At 62.2% G+C, this 18,015-nt stretch overlaps 1 protein-coding gene across 2 annotated transcripts; it reads right to left on the minus strand.

Annotated features, from left to right (window-relative positions):
* Nucleotides 1-1,331: 1,331 nt before the first annotated feature.
* MXRA8 (matrix remodeling associated 8) lies at nt 1,332-6,189 on the minus strand. 2 transcript variants are annotated; one of them, XM_063106142.1, is made up of 10 exons: nt 6,108-6,189; nt 4,432-4,452; nt 4,028-4,336; nt 3,831-3,932; nt 3,228-3,698; nt 2,929-3,087; nt 2,774-2,813; nt 2,616-2,692; nt 2,438-2,518; nt 1,332-2,230 (listed from the first exon to the last, which is right to left on the minus strand). In XM_063106142.1, exons 1-10 carry the CDS (start codon nt 6,160-6,162, stop codon nt 2,205-2,207), a joined length of 1,341 nt encoding a protein of 446 aa, XP_062962212.1. In that variant the 5' UTR covers nt 6,163-6,189; the 3' UTR covers nt 1,332-2,204. The 2 variants fall into 2 exon arrangements, with proteins under 2 accessions (XP_062962212.1, XP_062962211.1); XM_063106141.1 differs by having other exon boundaries at nt 2,438-2,521.
* Nucleotides 6,190-18,015: the final 11,826 nt, after the last annotated feature.

Here is an 18,015-nt window from a genome sequence, read left to right on the forward strand (position 1 = left end):
GGGGAAGGGGGCGCGATGCCCCTGTGACCCGTCCCCAGCGAGCCAGTGGGGGCCTGGGACTGTCCTGCTGCCTGGTCGTGACCATGCCTGGGTGCTGGGCCAGCACAGGGACAGACCCGGTCACTGACTGGAGGCCCCAGAAGTTGGACCGAAGTCGACCTAAGCCAAGGGTCCTGACCCCCGTCACACTCAGCCCTGATGGGCCTTGCTCGGCTGCCCACCTCCTGTGCCTGCAGCCTGGGCCCTCTCCCCTCTGGGCTGGGCTTCCCCAGAGGTAACCTGGGCTCTCTGCTGAGTGCCCAGTAAAGGAGGAAGTTAGTCTCTACCTTGAGGGTTCACCAGGGGACCCACAACCCCCCAGGCTAGACGCAAATGACTGCAGGTCAGAGTAAGAACCAGTGACTCACAGATGCAGGGGTCTGAGGCCCGGCTGCCTTCCAGCTCCCCCTGCCCCATGATCAGCCCAAGTTTTTTCTAAAAGACAGGCTGGTAGCCAGAGGCCTGACACTGATGTGGTCAGGCTGGGCACTGCCAGGAGGGGTGGGCTTGTGACCAGAGCTTATGGGAGGAGACTTGTCCAGTGACAGTGCCCACTGGTGGGGCCAGAGGTCACTGGGCTGGAAGGGAGGTGCATCCTCAGGCAAGCCATGCCTCCCCAGCCAAGCCTCCCTCCCCGTTTGCCACCGCAGTGTCCTTATGGGTGACTGTCAACATTTCCTGCTGTCGCTTCACTAAGCAGCACTTAGTCGCAGGTCTGTGCAGCCCAGACAACGTGCCACTAGGCTTCCTGCTCTCGGTGGCTCCCCCACCTCCACCCTGCATTTCTGCCAAGCTTGCTCCTAACCAGTGACTGAGCAAGAGGGGAGGAGGTACCAGCGCCAGACCCCCATAGGCCTGGCCAGGATTTTTTTGAGCTGCCCTGCAGCCTGGGGCTCTTTCTGGCCAACAAGTGTCCTACTGCATCCCGGTCTGAGGGTTTCTTGCTTACTTCCATGGCCTTCCCCTTTATCCTGTTTTGGTGTTTGCTTCTCAGAGGACTGAGCACATGCAGTCTCCCCTCCCCCATGTCCAAACAACCCTCCAAAGAGGGTCTGAAAGTCCTTCACACCAGGAGTAAGAGACGTAGAATTGGCTACAATGTCCCCTCCCCAGGACACTTGCTACTCGGAGGACCCACACTTTCCACTCAGAGGAGTGGGGTGATGACTGTGGAACTTCACATGCAGGTGAGGAAAGCATTTGGGGGGTTCTCAAGGCCCAGACTCGACCCCTGAGGAGACAGAGAGGGAGTTGTGGAGGCATCCCTGGGGCAAGTGTAAAAGTCAGATGTGGCCTTTATTGTGATGGTGGCAATTCCCTTATAGGAGCGAGTTTGGGGTGTCAGGCGTGGAGGCACAGGCCACCCCACCCCAGGACCGTCTTTACCCCCCTTCCCTGCCCTCAATCAAAACAGAAGCCAAATGTGGCCTCAGCCCGAGACTCCAGCCCAGGGAGGGGTCAAGGGACGGGTGTCAGGGTCAAAAGTCACACGGAGCCCAGTGACTGTCAAGGCAGCTCATTGAAAACAAGGCTGGAGTAGAGGGTCGAAAGCAGAGAAAGGGCCATGTGGCAGCCTAGGTGAGGTGGCCCACAGCAGCACAGAGAGGTTTTAGCCCGGGGCCCGGAGTCCTCAGGTCACCATGCAGAACAGATCGCAGCCTGGCTGGGGCTTTGAGTGACACAGTCCAGGGGAGCCCTCAGCAGCAGGTGGCTCCCAGAGGAGGGCTGGGCTGCCAGGCCTGAGGCTGAACTCAGCTCCCCTCAGGCTGAGTCCTGACTGAGCCCCCGTCCATGAGTGTCTTCCATTCTCAGCCTCCAGAGGGCAGAGGCCAGGGGTCCTGAGGGCTTGGTGGACATCAGTGGGATCTTGGCTGGCCAAGGGGAGGCAGGGGAGGGGATGAGTGTTGGTGGAAGGGGTGGTGGCCACGTTGCCACAGGCAGAGTCCCCAGGAGCCCGCTGCTGCTGGAGAGATTTAGGGTGGTTCCTGGGAGAGGCGTGTGAAGACAGCCTCACTCTGTGCCAGTCCAGACCAAGTTCCAGGAAAGCGGGACCAGCCGCTAGAAGGGGGCCAAGTGAGGCCTCGTGAGGGTCAGGAGGATGTCCTCTGAGGTGGACAGACAGGAGTTGGCAGCGCTGCTGGCCCAGCCAGGAGCTCAGGGTCACTTTACTTGCAGTACTCCTTCCTGAACTCTGGAAGCCAAGGGGACAGGATGCAGTCTACTCTCTGCCCCTCCATCCCAGTGGGAAACTCAGGGCAGACATCCACCAGGACTTCCCGGGACTTCTGAGCGCCGAGGTGGCTGGCTGGCGCTGTGCTTCAGGAGTCTCGGGACTGGGTGGAGTGGGTGTGGGCTGGGCTCTGAGGTGGGCTGAGGGGTCTCCTTTCCAGCTACTCACCTTTGTCCAGGTCGATGTTCTTAGCAGGCCGGGGGCTGTGGGTCAGCTCGGCCTTCTCCTTCAGGACGTTGTTTTTGTAATCTGCTGCCGGGACAGCAGCGTGAGGCCCCAGACGGCACCTTCCCAAGCCCAGCCTGGGAGCCCCGTCTGTGCCTCGGTGTCCCAACCGCCCTCTCACCTAGGTGGATGTCCTCTCTCCTGCATACAGCCTGGTCCCCCGAGGTCACAGCAAACTCCGCCAAGTTCACGTCCTTCCTGGAGCGGGAGGAGGGGAGAGAAGGGGAGGGGAGGTTGGGGGGGGCCTGGTCCCCAGGAGGGCGGGGAGGGGACACTCACCGGTCTGACTTCGCCGACTTCTTGTGCGCGTATTCGTAGCCTGGGAAGGGAGACTCGTATTGGGGCAGTGTCGCCCCCTGCCCAGCTCCCCAGCCCTGGGGAGTCCCCTCCCGCTGGCGTTCGGGCTCGGTGGCCCTGCTCGCCCCTGCCCCCACCTCCGCGGCGGCGCTGCCGCGTGGCCAGGACGACGGTGATGAGCAGCAGGACGAAGAGCAGCAGCGTGGCCAGCACGTAGCCCAGCTGCTGGAAGAACTGGGCCCGGCCCTCGGGGACGATGACGTTGACGACGGTGCGGCCGCGCGCCAGCGTGGGGTCTGCAGGGGCGGGGGCCGCGTGAGGCTCGGGACTCAGAGCAGCCCCGGCCCGTGGGGCTCCCCTGGGCTGCCGCTCGGGTCCCCCGAGAGGCTCGGGAGCGGGGCGGGCGCAGCCCCGTCCCCAGGGCGGCCTCCTGCACCTGGGCGCGGGGCGCCGCCGTGGCTGGAGCCGTTGCCCGGCGAGCCTCGGGGGCGCGGCTCGGCGGAGGGCTCGGTGACGTTCAGGCGGAAGACGCGGCGCTCGTGCAGGCCGCAGTAGTGGTGGTGCAGGTGGCACGAGTAGGTGCCCTCGTCGGCCGGCTCCAGCGGGTCGATGCGCAGGGAGAAGTCGCCGCGCGCGAAGGCGTCCGCCGCCACCGCCACGCGCTCGCGCAGGAAGGGCGGCCCGTAGGCGCGGCGCTCGCCGGACGCGTACAGGTCGAGCAGGCGGTCGGCGCGGTCGTGCGGCACCCCGGGCGGCTGCCGGTCCCAGTGCACCACCTGCTGCGCCTCCTCCAGGTGCCGGTCGGTCCACACGTGCGCGCGGTTCACGCAGGTCAGCAGCGCGGGCGCGCCGCGCTCCACCGCCAGCACCTCCTTCTCGCCGTCCCAGTGCGCGCCGGCGGCCCGGGCTGCGGAGGGCGGGCGGTCGGCTGCGGCGGGCGGGGACGGGCGGGGACGGGACGGGCGGGGCGGGGACGGGACGGGCGGGGCGGGGACGGGGAGACGGGCCGGGGCGGGCGGGCGGCGGGGCGCGCACTCACGGTCGTCGGTGACCTCGAGGCGCACGGCCAGGCTCTCGTAGAGGTGGCAGTAGTGGTGGTGCAGGTTGCAGGTGTACAGCCCCTCGTCCGCCGCCTCCACCGCTGCACCCCGGGAGAAAACCGCGGCGTGAGCTTCGCGGCCCCGCCCGCCCCCCGGAGCCCCCGGTGCCCGGGCCGCGGCTCCAAGGCCCCCGTACCGCGGATGAGCAGCGAGAAGTTGCCGTCGTGGAAGGCGGAGGGCGACAGCAGGAGGCGGCCGCGGTCGCGCGGCTCGTACACGCGCTGCTCGCCCGCCGAGTACATGTCCACGAGTCTGCGCGCGGGGCCGCCGCCGGGGCCGCCGCTGAGGTCCCAGTGGACCACGCGCTGGCGGTCGTGCAGCCGGTCCTGGGTCCACACCATGCGCGGGCTCTGGCAGCGCAGCACCGCCTGGGCGCCCGCCGCCCAGCTCACCGCCGACTCGGACACCACGGAGCTGCCGCCGGCTTGCGCGGGCCCCGAGAGCGCTGGATGGGGACAGGCATGCGGTGGGACTGGCCAGAGGGGAGGGGGCCCATGCGGGGGTCTGGCCCCACAGCGGGGACCGAGGGTGGTTACTCACCTGAGCACAGGACAGCGCAGCCTGGAGGGAGAGGAAGACGGAGTGAGACTAGGGAGGGGCAGCCTCAACCTCTGCATCCCGGTCACCCAGCCCAGGAGCCCCACTTGGATCCCTGGTTCCCTCCTGTAGTCCCTGGCAGGGTGGGTGCTGTGACGCCCACTTAACTGGGGGGGATGAAGCTGGAGAAGTCAAGAGGACACAGGGTGGGGGCACTTCCCACACAGCCCCACGTAACACTCATGCCACCTGTCCTTTGGGAGTGGGGAAGCCAGGGGTCCCCAGGGGTGAGTGGTGGACCAGGACCAGAGCCCGTGCAGGCCAGCTCTGGAGTGGCTGCTTGTCACTAGAGGCCACTCCTCAGGACAGTGGCCATAACGGCCATCACTGCACCTGAGTCCACCCAGAGCTGAGACTGTCTCTGGGGATTCCCTCACGTGCTCATCCAGAAGTGGCATGTACCCCTGCCAAGGGCCACGCCACACCAGCCATCGAAGGTCCTCAGGTCCCCGCCCCAACCCACACCCAGGGTCTGAGTGGAGCCCCTGTGGACCTTCCGCAGGGGAGGGTCCTGCAGCAGTCCTGAAGAAGGCGGGACATGGGGAGCGACCCCCACCCGCCCGGCCACAGGCTGGCTGAGCTCTTGCTGGTAGTGAGTGCTCATCGTTTCACGTCCCCTCGGCACCTGCTCTGAACAGGAGCTGGACCTCCTCACACCAGAAGCAGGGCTCGGTCCACAGTTTCCAGTCCTCCATCTCCTCCCAGTTCCTCAAAGTGGTTGACCAGAAACCTGCCTTAAGCAGCCACCTGCTGGTGACCACTTCCCTATGGGACAGCGACATGTGGCCAGCTGGACTGGCCCGCTGACCCTCACACCCACATGGACTGCCCAGGCAGGCCAGTGTCCACCTCTCAGTCACTGCTTGACCCCGTGGAACTCATGCCTCCTGGCTCTGAACCCACCCATTAGATCTCCCCTCAGGAGCCTGCTTGGTAACGCCCTGGACCCCACTAACAGCTTGGCCACGGGTCACCCCGCCGTCCTGGTGCTGACCAGGCTTGCGGGGCTTTCAGGCGTGCCATGTTCCCCACAGCCTGTGAGTAATAAAGTCTTTATTTCCATTTTGTCTCCTAGTCATCAAAGGGGCGCTCTCCTCCGAAAGACCCTAAACTAAAACACTGCTCGGGAGTTGTGGCTGTGCGCCCAGGAGCTGCCGAGAGGAATGTGCAGGGTCAGCAAGCCAGCCCAGCCGGCACGGGCTCGGGGGGCTGGAAGCGGGGACAGGAACAGACCCTGCAAGCCCCTCAGTTCTCAGGCCCCCTCAGCCTGCAAACCCACTCCCATCCCCACGACTGGGAGAAGCCCTTCCCCCAGGGCCCCACTGAGAAGGGTGTGGGAGGGACCCCACTGCCTCAGCCTCCTGCCCTTGGCAGTCCTCTGGGCTCCAGCACCCCATAAGGGGAAGTCTGGTGGATGTCAGGCAGCCGACTTCACACCCTCCCAGGTGAGCTTCTTTCTTTGAAGCCCCCAGACCCGTCCCCTTCCCTGTCAGGGGCATCCCAACCCTCCCACCAGCCCAAACTCAGACAGGCAGTTTTGCCTGGAATGTGAATTCGCTCCGACCCGCTCGCCGTCTGCACCCGGCCCGGCCCACCCTACCCCATCCCATCCCACTCACTCTGTAGAAGCACAAGTCCCCACGGCAGGACCAGGACGCCTGACGGCAGCTCCATGGCCCCTGCCTGGCCTGCAGCGCTTTGTCTCTCTCGGTCTAACTCTCCAGAAAAACAGCCGGCCCCCTCCCCCTCCTTAGCACCCGCTGTGACATCACGGAGCCCTGGGCTGGTCCCCAGTCTGCAGACCGCCCACTCCGGCTCCTCTGGCCCCTTGGCCCCCCCATCCTGGGCTGGCCCGGTGGGGAGGGGCTGCGCACAGCCACCCTGCCCCAGACGTGGGGGTGTGGGGCCGAGGCCCGGCCCCCTCACTGGCCAGGTGCGGGTATGGGGGGAACAGTTCAGTCCTTGGAGGGGCAAAAAGGCCTGAGGGCAGGACCCGTGATGCCTCCCTGCACCTCTGTGATGTCTGGGACCCCTTCTGGGCTGCTGCAGGGCTGGACTACTGGGGTGAGCCGCTCCCTCGCCCCCACCTCTGGCATTTCACCATGTGAGCAGCCTGGGCACAGCGCGGGGGCCAGCAGAAAGGCATCCCGGGGCCAGGACCCCCAAGGAGCCCAGGCTGCCTCCTACACTGCACACCCCTCTCGCCCTTCTTGCCAGCCCGGTGGCTCTTCCAGTCTGACCCTTAGCCATGGACAACCTTGGTACACCCTTCTTATCTGGGGGCCGTGGTGGGCTCCCTTGGGACACATGGTGGACACTGCTGCTCAGTCATCTTTACCATCCAGATGAGTTGGCCAGGGGGGTGATGGTGGAACCCCAAGCACCGAGGAGCCCAGCGGCGTGAGCAGGGCTCTCCCTTCCCCGCCTGGCTGCCCGGGGCTGCCCACCATCAAGGGCAGAGTTGTCCCTGAAACCAGACCTGGGTTACAGTGCTCCTGGGAGACCCCCTCCTGGGAGGAAGCGGGGAGCGGCCCCACAGAAGGCACAAATTTGAAGCTCTGGGAAAACTTACAAAGTCACATAAACAAATGGGAAATAACAGAGCACGCACTGTGTCCCAAACCCACTCCTTCTAGTTAAGCAAACCTCAAGAAAAAAAATCCAAACAACCACAAAAAACCATCAGTACCCAGTTTAGACTGCCCATTTGGATTGAGTTATCCCTACAGGCCCCAATCCCTGGTGGGCAGGGGTCTCACCCTTGAACCCTGCCCTGGTTCCCAAGTCCTCAGACAAGGTGGGAGCCCAGCCCTGCTCTGGTTCTTGGTCTCTGGGACAGGAGGGGCTGCTGTTGCTGCAGTGACAGGGAGCAAGAGGGGACAGCAGGAGGACTGGCTGTGGAGACCCAGAGGCCCCTGCCACCCCAGCCCAGGACCTAATGGGCCCACCTCCTCAGCAGAATCCAGGAACGGGGCGGAGCCCCTTTTCCAAACTGAAACCAGAGCAGGAACTTGTCCCCCACCCCCCAGCTCCTCCCTGGGCCTTTCATTCTGGAAAAACAAGCCCCGCCTGGCTGGCCTCGAGGTCTGGCTTCTTCTGGCCTCTCCTCCTATTCCTGTAACTGGTTTCCATTAGCGCCACAGCCTCCCTGGCCATCTCTGTCTCTGTCTCCATCGCGGGCATTCCAGGGCCTGCCCTCGGCTGTCCCTCGTCTCTCTCCCCGTGAAGGGAGGATGCCTGAGCAGTACTGGAGGAAGGCAGGGGTGGCCCAGGGCCAGCTCCTCAGGTCTGGGAGAGGACCAGCTGCAGCTACGGGGCCTGGGAGGGGAGTGGGGTCAGTCTGGGGCACCAGGGCCAACCTCTGCCTTAGGCCAGGGCATCCTAAACTCTCTGCAGGGCTCTCCCTCTCTGTGCAGGTTCCCTGGCCTTGGCTATGCTTGCTGAGGTCCAATGGGGCCGTCGAGCTGCAGACACAGCCAGCCCAGATGCCAGCGCAGGGTGCTGACCTCTGAGGGGGTCCTTTGAGGGGCAGTTGCCCCCATCTCTAGCAGGAAGTAGCCACCAGGCCACCTGCCCCTCCCGCAGCTACAGGCTCAGAGCCTTCCCAGCCTGGGCTGTGTAGCCCTTGCCTGTAGGCTGCTCACTGGGTGGACGTGTGACCTTAACTCTCAGCCCCGCCTGGCATCTCTGTCCCTCAGGGAAGAGGACAGACTAGGAAAAAACAAAGCCACTGACATCGCTGTGCTCTGGCCAAACCCCCAACCAGCTCAGAGCCGCGGACCCACCACCCTCCTCCTAGGAGGCGTGGCCACATGAGGGAGGTCAGCCAGCCCACTGGGCTCAAAGCTGAGGATCAGATGTTGGCTCCTGTTCCTGGTGACTTGGACATTCCAGGCAGCCTAGCTCTTTGGGAAGAAAAACCACAGGCCCTCAGAGACACAACCAGACCCACTACACACACATGCACACACTCAGAGACACAACCAGACCCACTACACACACATGCACACACTCAGAGACATAACCAGACCCACTACACACACATGCACACACTCAGAGACACAACCAGACCCACTACACACACATGCACACACTCAGAGACATAACCAGACCCACTACACACACACACTCGGAGATACAACCAGACCCAGCACACACAGAGTCATTCATGCACAAAGGCATGCATTGCATGAACATCCAACTGTCTCATGTATTGAGCACTGCTGCCGCCAGGCAGTGCCACTGTGGTCTTCACTGGGACACCACCATCCCTGCCCTCCGGGGAGATGCTAGAGGGGAGGCAGACCATAGATAGGCCTGCATGCTGATGAGTGTGACAAGCACGTGCGCCAAGAGAGCACAGCAGGGCCGGGGGCTCCCTTCACTCCACTGACCAAGGACGGCCTCCAAGGGAGTGACCAGGTTACAAGTGGACAGTCGGGCACCAGCCTGAGGGCGCCGCCTCCCAGGACACAGCAGCAACAACAGGAGGTCCTGGGGGCCTGGGTCTGGCTTTGGGTGTCGATACAGGAGAACCTGAGGTGGCTAATTTAAAGCTGTCAGGATTCACATGGACATACAAGGAAAACAGCCCCCATAAAGCACAGGGTGGGCGGAATTCTCAACTCCTGGCCCATGGTGTCCACATCAGACAGCCCCCTTCCCTCAAGTGTGGGTGGGAGTCGCCACGCCTGTGATGAAGTTACACTATATGGCAAAGGCAATGTCTCCACTACAGCAGACAGGAGAGAGCCACTCCTGCTGGCCTTGGAGGTGCTACTGCTGCTGCCTGTGGTGAAAGGGGCTGTTGGTTGGGCCGTGGAGCTGAGCTCAGTCCCCAGCCCACAGCCGAGAAGCCAGACCTCAGTCCTGCAACTGCAAGGAACTGAATTCTGCCAGCACCAGAGGGCCTTGGAAGAGGGCCGTGAGCCTCAGAGGACAGTGCAGCCCTCGGCAGCACCATGATGTCAGCCTGGAGAGACCCTGAGCACAGGACCCAGCAAACTCACATGCAGACTCCTGACCCCCAGGGACTGCGAGATGATACACATGTTCTGTGGAGCCACTGAGTGTGTGCTATCCATTGTGCAGCAGGAGACCAATGCCGCCGTCCCCAGAGCAGAGCCAAGAGCAGCACTTTTCAAGGCAGAAGAGCAGTCGGGCTGTCGCACAAGTCCTTGGCTTTGTGGCTCTGCACCAGCTGTTGGCAGAGGGCTTGGCGTGGTGGGTCATGGAGCTGCAAGGCCCCTGGGGCTTTGTCAGGAACCATGTTGATCAGCTGCACCACTGACCACGAGCTCTCGCCCTCAGGCCGTTCTGCTGCTGGTCCTACTGGGCTCCTGGAGTGGCCGCTTGCATGCGTGCTGGTCCTTCTGGGGCTGGACCGCTGGCCACATGGTGTTTTCTCACATCAGAGGGCAAGGCGTTCTGCAGACCCCATGTCTGAAGACCTGGATCCTAAAGGCTAGCTGATCATTGAGACATTGTGATTCAAAAAAAAAAAAGTCAAGAAAATTAGAAAATACAGAAACACTATTTCTTTTATCCTGAGAAAATGTGAAGAAATCAAGACCAGAGACCTTTGCAGTCATGGCCAGATCGCTGGTGGCGGTTTCCCGCCTCGCTGTCATCAGTGTGGTGGGCTCTCCACTTCCCGTTCTGTCCCTGCAGGTGCAGCCAAACCAGCTACTAACACACGGAAACCTCCTCCGGGACCCTGGTCCCAGGCTCGAGGGTACCCTCTGTATTTTTAACCTCCTCTATCATGGAAGAAATATTTCTTTATTGTCCTTATCGATTCATCAGTTTTAAAATCAGGAACAAAGAACCGTTGATTAGTGTGCCTCTCAGTGTGGCGGATTCGAGATTCCACGTCCACCACAGCCCTGGCTAGTCGGGCAGGGCCTGTCCTTCCTCCCCGGAGTCTGCGGCGGGACGGCTGCAGGGCAGCCCGGGCTGCTCCGCGAGCACCGCGGCTCTGCGTGCACGTGCGATGGACGCGCTGGCTTCTCGGGCGGCGTCTCATGCCTAACCGAGGAAGATTAACCTTTAAATGTGTCCTTTCAAGCATGACTATGGTTACAAATTTGATTTATGCAAATATATTCTAAGAGGAAAGTGCACAGGCTCGTACTTATCCCATGTGGTGCCAGAAACCGTTACTGTTACTGCCGCTCAGCTCCAAAGTCACCCTTCAGTACCGGCTCTGGTGACGACGGGTGTCCTGCGCAGTGAGCACAAGGTTGAGCTGTCCCAGGAGAAGGCGCTGCAGGGACGATGCGATGCGGGACGAAGGGGTTCGTTTTCCTGCTGTTTCTGGCTGTGGCTGGGGGTCAGTGCTGTGGGTGTGAAGACATCGGTGGGGCTCATGGAAACTGCGTCCCGGCTTCCTGTGCGGTGTCCCCCGCAGCACACCTGCAGCCTCCTCTTCATGTCCAGGTTGCCTGTAGCTGACGGTCACACCCCACCTGCTCTCCGGGGGTTGCCCGTTGCCACCCAGCGACTGCAGACCGCCGCGGCCTGGGTAAACCAGCAGACTTCTCTGCCATCATGGGCGCGGGGACTGCTGAACGTGGGCCGCGCCACTGTGCCTCCCTGTGGCTTGTCTCCTGACAGCCTGCTGCGGACACACCAGCACGGCAGAGCCCAGGCAAGGCCCCGGGCACAACAGTGATACCGCTGCCCTGTGTGGGCTGCAGTCTTCAGTTGTCCTGCAGATTCACTTTACATCTGCATCCAGACGCTCATGATGTTTTCTTCTGAAATCTGAGGGTCAGCTGGAAGGAGCTACCATCTGCGGAATGCCTCGTTTACAGCCTGTGCAGGTAAGTTGAGCGTTAAAGGAACACGAGTTCCTTTAGTTCCTACTAGCTCCCAGTTAAGGCAGCTCACTTAGTCCTGCATCGTTTTGCTGAATGCATTCACAGGTCATCTGCTTCTGGCACAACGGAGCCACAGGGCCCTGACATGGTCCCCTGAGACAGTCTGGCAGATGTTGGGGTATGGTCACCTCCAGCTCTCCAGTGAGGCTGCTTCCTGTAGTACCGGCAGCCAAGAACACCTGACACAGCCCTTTCCACAGAGGCCCTCTCAGTCTTTCTTCCAGAAGAGACCATCTCCAGTCTGCTGTTTTGCACGGGGCGGGAGGTAGCGTCACGGCCAGCACGGTCACACAGCTCCGGTGAACGCCGCGTCACATAGTCAGCAACATCCCTAGGTAAGACAGCAAAACCTCTTTTAAGGTGTAACCTAATTTCCAAGGATTTGGCCAATGATTACTGTGAGAGTGAGAATGTTACGAGCTAGGAGGACACTGGACACTTCCTGAGACTTTCAGCCTGTCTCACGTGTCTGCTGTGATTGCTACCGAACGACCTGAGCGTGTAGACACTGGGCCATTGTTAGCACACAGATGTGGTATGCTTTTGTGTAACATAAAAATGGAAGGTTGCTCAAACATAGACATGACAAAATTACTTTTATATACAGCCTAGGAGTGTTGAATATTTCCTTTAAAAGAAAAAAAAAAAAAAAGATGACCGGCAAGGGGATCTTAATCCTTGACTTGGTGTTGTCAGCACCACGCTCTCCCAAGTGAGCCACGGGCCGGCCCTTGAATATTTCCTTCTTTATTTTACTTTCCCATAGTATGAACTTCATAAACAGGGCAGCTCTCAAAATTGTGATGAGGTGATTAAAACATGGTAGTAACAGATACATCCAGTTATCTGCAGATTTCTTCATTTCATACGACGAGGGGGGTAACCCCAAAGACAGGTGAGGTGTAAAAACATGCCGGTTTATCCCATTCCGACTTCGGGGCCTGGATTTTTGGGAAGGCAGCATCAGAGGAGATGGTCAGGGGCTGGTTCGAGTTGGTGTTGATGACGTACAGGAAATGATGGTCGTCTGGGCTGTGGCTTTATCAGGGCCACACTACTTGTAACCAGCGTAGCAGTGAAGGGTTACGGGCAGCATCTGCCCCCTCAGGAACGAGGACCACGTGGGAAAACAGATTCAAGCCGTGGTGCAGTCAGCCCAGGACCACAGGGAGGCCGCGAAGAGGCCGCGTCCGGGTGAGAGAAACACTTCCTGACCCAGCAGAGGGGCCCAATGCTTTCCCTTTTGTCTAGAACCTACCGTGGATGTAAAGAGCAACTGTCTTCCTGAACGGGTTTTCTTTTCTCTTTATTACAGATACACCTTCCTAGTTTAACAATATTAATATACCTTTCTATGAATGTGTTTATATGTGCACAAATATTTAAATTGCTAGGTAACAAATCTAAACTTCCACCTTTAGCTTTAACTATATTAAACTGTGTATACAACACAACGTATATACCACATTACCTTTATCGTTCAAATTACCTCTAATAACAACTATGCTTTTATACAGTGATCCACGTCTCTGTAAACTTCATCTTTGTGAATTTTCATATCTTTCAAAATTACCCAAAAACAAAATTAAAAGAAAGGGAAAAAAAATGCAGATATTTCTTGTAGCCTTTGCTGCATTACAAACCACGCCAATACTTAGTAGCTTAAAACCACAACATATGGGGGGAGACATAAACAGGTGGGCTCAGAGCCTTTCTGTGGCAACAAAGCTCTTCTGTATGAAGCTGTAACGGCAGATACGACACTATGCATTTGTCAAAATCCAGTGAACGTTATGGCACAATGAGTAAGTCTTAATGTATGCAAAAAAAATTTTTTACATTCATTTAGGAGGCTAAAAACAAACCCACTTAGGAGCCCAAGGGAATCATGGGACAGAAAGTAAAAGAATCTGAATGAAATGATGTCACTGAGGGGTGGGACAGGGCTGCCCACAGTGGTGCTGGGAGCTGAAGGCAGAGGAACCACACATGAGGACCAGACTGTAGCCGAGGGTTCCCTGTGGGTGCTGGTGAGTTGTGACACCGCTGCACAGGGACACCAGAGTGAGCAGTTAAGAAGCGGACAGCGGGCGGAGGAGCCAAGGGTGCACTGGAGTGAGAGGGCCCGGGGAGGAGGCTAGCGTGACTCAGGAGGAGATGGACTGGGGCTGGAGACGTCACTGAACTCACGTTTACTGTAGCTTAGACAGACACATGCAGAAGCGCGTATAGACTTGTGGGTGGACACGGGTCAGAGTACGCACACTCGTTCTCTAGCTCTGCCAGCTGAGAGGACCAAGGGTCCCAGAAGCACGGGCAACCTGGCACCCAGATCTTGCTTCTGAGATTGTTCTCTACGGCTTATTTTAGGGCCGGGGAGGAAATAGACAAGGTAAGCCTGGAACATCTCATACAGCCAAAAAGTAAGAAAGTGCTAAAAATGATGATGATGATGATGATGGACGTGTCAAAGGCATAGGAGCCAGCAGAAAGAGCTCCTGGTGGCCAAAGCTGCCACAATTTGAGCGACAAAAAACAGTACTGGATCACCACCCAAGTGTCAAGTGAGCACCGTGAGTCCGTACTGACACAAGCAGCGAGTAAGTCAATAAGCTGCATTCTGTTCACAGGGCTGTGGTGGCTGGCAGCGTCCCAGCCCCTGACCACACCGCAGAGCACAGGAGGGGATCGAGCCGTCTCCACTCTCAGCCACCTATCACCGCTCATGATTCTGCAGGTCAGGAACTCTGGCAGGATTCAGTGGGGACAGCTTGCCTGTGCTCCAAGTGGTGGTGGCTGGGACGGCTCAGCTGGGGCTGGAGGAGCCCAGACAGCTTCACTCCAGCGCCTGGAGCCTCAGTGCTTCCCACGCGGCCCGTCCCCACTCACGCAGCCCCCTCTGTCCACGTGTCCTTTTCTGCACACATGGTCGTCTTTCTCTCAGTGGCCTCTCATCACTCAGCGGTTTAGGCCAGGCTCCCTTCCACTGGTGGTCAGCATGGGTCACAAGCCCAGGTTCAAGGGCAGGGAGACAGACATCAAGAGGAGTAACAGGGCCGGCTTGTGGCTCACTGGCTGAGTGTGGTGCTGACAACACCAAGCCAAGGGTTGAGATCCCGTTACTGGTCATCTTTAAAAAAATAAATAAATAAAGAGGAGGAGGAGTGACGAATCACCTGGCCAGAGAGAGCCTGCGGGCAAAGAGCTTGAAGGAAGGGAGAGAGCGTGCGGGAAGGGAGAGAGCGTGCGGGAAGGCAGAGAGCGCGCGGGAAGGGAGAGAGCGTGCGGGAAGGCAGAGAGCGTGCGGGAAGGCAGAGAGCGTGCGGGAAGGGAGAGAGCGTGCGGGAAGGGAGAGAGCGTGCGGGAAGGCAGAGAGCGTGCGGGAAGGCAGAGAGCGTGCGGGAAGGCAGAGAGCGTGCGGGAAGGGAGAGAGCGTGCGGGAAGGGAGAGAGAGTGCGGGAAGGGTGAGAGAGCGTGCGGGAAGGCAGAGAGCGTGCGGGAAGGCAGAGAGCGCGCGGGAAGGGAGAGAGCGTGCGGGAAGGCAGAGAGCGTGCGGGAAGGGAGAGAGCGTGCGGGAAGGGAGAGAGCGTGCGGGAAGGGAGAGAGAGTGCGGGAAGGGTGAGAGAGCGTGCGGGAAGGCAGAGAGCGTGCGGGAAGGGAGAGAGCGTGCGGGAAGCGAGAGAGCGTGCGGGAAGGCAGAGAGCGCGCGGGAAGGGAGAGAGCGTGCGGGAAGGGAGAGAGCGTGCGGGAAGCGAGAGAGCGCGCGGGAAGGGAGAGAGCGCGCGGGAAGGGAGGGAGCGCGCGGGAGGGAGGGAGCGCGCGGGAAGGGAGAGAGCGTGCGGGAAGGGAGCGTGCGGGAAGGGAGCGCGCGGGAAGGGAGAGAGCGTGCGGGAAGGGAGAGAGCGTGCGGGAAGGGAGAGAGAGTGCGGGAAGGGTGAGAGAGCGTGCGGGAAGGCAGAGAGCGTGCGGGAAGGGAGAGAGCGCGCGGGAAGCGAGAGAGCGCGCGGGAAGGCAGAGAGCGCGCGGGAAGGGAGAGAGCGTGCGGGAAGGGAGAGAGCGTGCGGGAAGCGAGAGAGCGCGCGGGAAGGGAGAGAGCGCGCGGGAACGGAGGGAGCGCGCGGGAGGGAGGGAGCGCGCGGGAAGGGAGAGAGCGGGCGGGAAGGGAGAGAGCGGGCGGGAAGGGAGAGAGCGCGCGGGAAGGGAGCGTGCGGGAAGGGAGCGTGCGGGAAGGGAGCGTGCGGGAAGGGAGAGAGCGCGCGGGAAGGGAGAGTGCGGGAAGGGAGCGTGCGGGAAGGGAGCGTGCGGGAAGGGAGCGTGCGGGAAGGGAGCGTGCGGGAAGGGAGCGTGCGGGAAGGGAGAGAGCGCGCGGGAAGGGAGAGAGCGCGCGGGAAGGGAGAGTGCGGGAAGGGAGCGTGCGGGAAGGGAGAGAGCGCGCGGGAAGGGAGAGAGCGCGCGGGAAGGGAGGGAGCGCGCGGGAAGGGAGGGAGCGCGCGGGAAGGGAGGGAGCGCGCGGGAAGGGAGGGAGCGCGCGGGAAGGGAGGGAGCGCGCGGGAAGGGAGGGAGAGCGCGGGAAGGGAGGGAGAGCGCGGGAAGGGAGAGAGAGCGCGGGAAGGGAGAGAGCGCGCGGGAAGGGAGAGAGCGCGCGGGAAGGGAGAGAGCGCGCGGGAAGGGAGAGAGCGCGCGGGAAGGGAGAGAGCGCGCGGGAAGGGAGAGAGCGCGCGGGAAGGGAGAGAGCGCGCGGGAAGGGAGAGAGAGCGCGGGAAGGGAGAGAGCGTGCGGGAAGGGAGAGAGCGTGCGGGAAGGGAGAGAGCGTGCGGGAAGGGAGAGAGCGGGCGGGAAGGGAGAGAGCGCGCGGGAAGGGAGAGAGCGCGCGGGAAGGGAGAGAGCGCGCGGGAAGGGAGAGTGCGGGAAGGGAGCGTGCGGGAAGGGAGAGAGCGTGCGGGAAGGGAGGGAGCGCGCGGGAAGGGAGGGAGCGCGCGGGAAGCGAGGGAGCGCGCGGGAAGGGAGAGAGCGCGCGGGAAGGGAGAGAGCGCGCGGGAAGGGAGAGAGCGCGCGGGAAGGGAGAGAGCGCGCGGGAAGGGAGAGAGAGTGCGGGAAGGGAGAGAGAGCGCGCGGGAAGGGAGGGAGCGCGCGGGAAGGGAGGGAGCGCGCGGGAAGGGAGGGAGCGCGCGGGAAGGCAGGGAGCGTGCGGGAAGGGAGAGAGCGTGCGGGAAGGGAGAGAGCGCGCGGGAAGGGTGAGAGAGCGCGCGGGAAGGGTGAGAGAGCGCGCGGGAAGGCAGAGAGCGCGCGGGAAGGGAGAGAGCGCGCGGGAAGGGAGAGAGCGCGCGGGAAGGGAGAGAGCGGGCGGGAAGGGAGAGAGCGGGCGGGAAGGGAGAGAGCGTGCGGGAAGGGAGAGTGCGGGAAGGGAGCGTGCGGGAAGGGAGCGTGCGGGAAGGGAGCGTGCGGGAAGGGAGGGAGCGCGCGGGAAGGGAGGGAGCGCGCGGGAAGGGAGAGAGAGCGCGGGAAGGGAGAGAGCGCGCGGGAAGGGAGAGAGCGCGCGGGAAGGGAGAGAGCGCGCGGGAAGGGAGAGAGAGCGCGGGAAGGGAGAGAGCGCGCGGGAAGGGAGAGAGCGCGCGGGAAGGGAGAGAGCGCGCGGGAAGGGAGAGAGCGCGCGGGAAGGGAGAGAGCGCGCGGGAAGGGAGAGAGCGCGCGGGAAGGGAGAGAGCGCGCGGGAAGGGAGAGAGCGCGCGGGAAGGGAGAGAGCGCGCGGGAAGGGAGAGAGAGTGCGGGAAGGGAGAGAGCGTGCGGGAAGGGAGAGAGCGGGCGGGAAGGGAGAGAGCGCGCGGGAAGGGAGAGAGCGCGCGGGAAGGGAGAGAGCGCGCGGGAAGGGAGCGTGCGGGAAGGGAGCGTGCGGGAAGGGAGCGTGCGGGAAGGGAGCGTGCGGGAAGGGAGGGAGCGCCGTGCGGGAAGGGAGGGAGCGTGCGGGAAGGGAGGGAGCGCGCGGGAAGGGAGAGAGCGCGCGGGAAGCGAGAGAGCGCGCGGGAAGGGAGAGAGCGCGCGGGAAGGGAGGGAGCGCGCGGGAGGGAGGGAGCGCGCGGGAGGGAGGGAGCGCGCGGGAAGGGAGAGAGCGCGCGGGAAGGGAGAGAGCGCGCGGGAAGGGAGAGAGAGCGCTGGAAGGGAGAGAGCGCGCGGGAAGGGAGGGAGCGCGCGGGAAGGGAGGGAGCGCGCGGGAAGGCAGAGAGCGTGCGGGAAGGGAGAGAGCGCGCGGGAAGGGAGAGAGCGCGCGGGAAGGGTGAGAGAGCGCGCGGGAAGGCAGAGAGCGCGCGGGAAGGCAGAGAGCGCGCGGGAAGGGAGAGAGCGCGCGGGAAGGGAGAGAGCGTGCGGGAAGGGAGCGTGCGGGAAGGGAGAGAGCGTGCGGGAAGGGAGAGTGCGGGAAGGGAGCGTGCGGGAAGGCAGAGAGCGCGCGGGAAGGGAGAGACCGCGCGGGAAGGGAGAGAGCGCGCGGGAAGGGAGGGAGCGCGCGGGAAGGGAGGGAGCGCGCGGGAAGGGAGGGAGCGCGCGGGAAGGGAGAGAGCGTGCGGGAAGGGAGCGTGCGGGAAGGGAGAGAGCGCGCGGGAAGGGAGAGAGCGCGCGGGAAGGGAGAGAGCGCGCGGGAAGGGAGGGAGCG

This window comes from Cynocephalus volans, chromosome 8, assembly GCF_027409185.1.
Source record: "Cynocephalus volans isolate mCynVol1 chromosome 8, mCynVol1.pri, whole genome shotgun sequence".
Classification (NCBI taxonomy): Eukaryota; Metazoa; Chordata; class Mammalia; order Dermoptera; family Cynocephalidae; genus Cynocephalus; species Cynocephalus volans.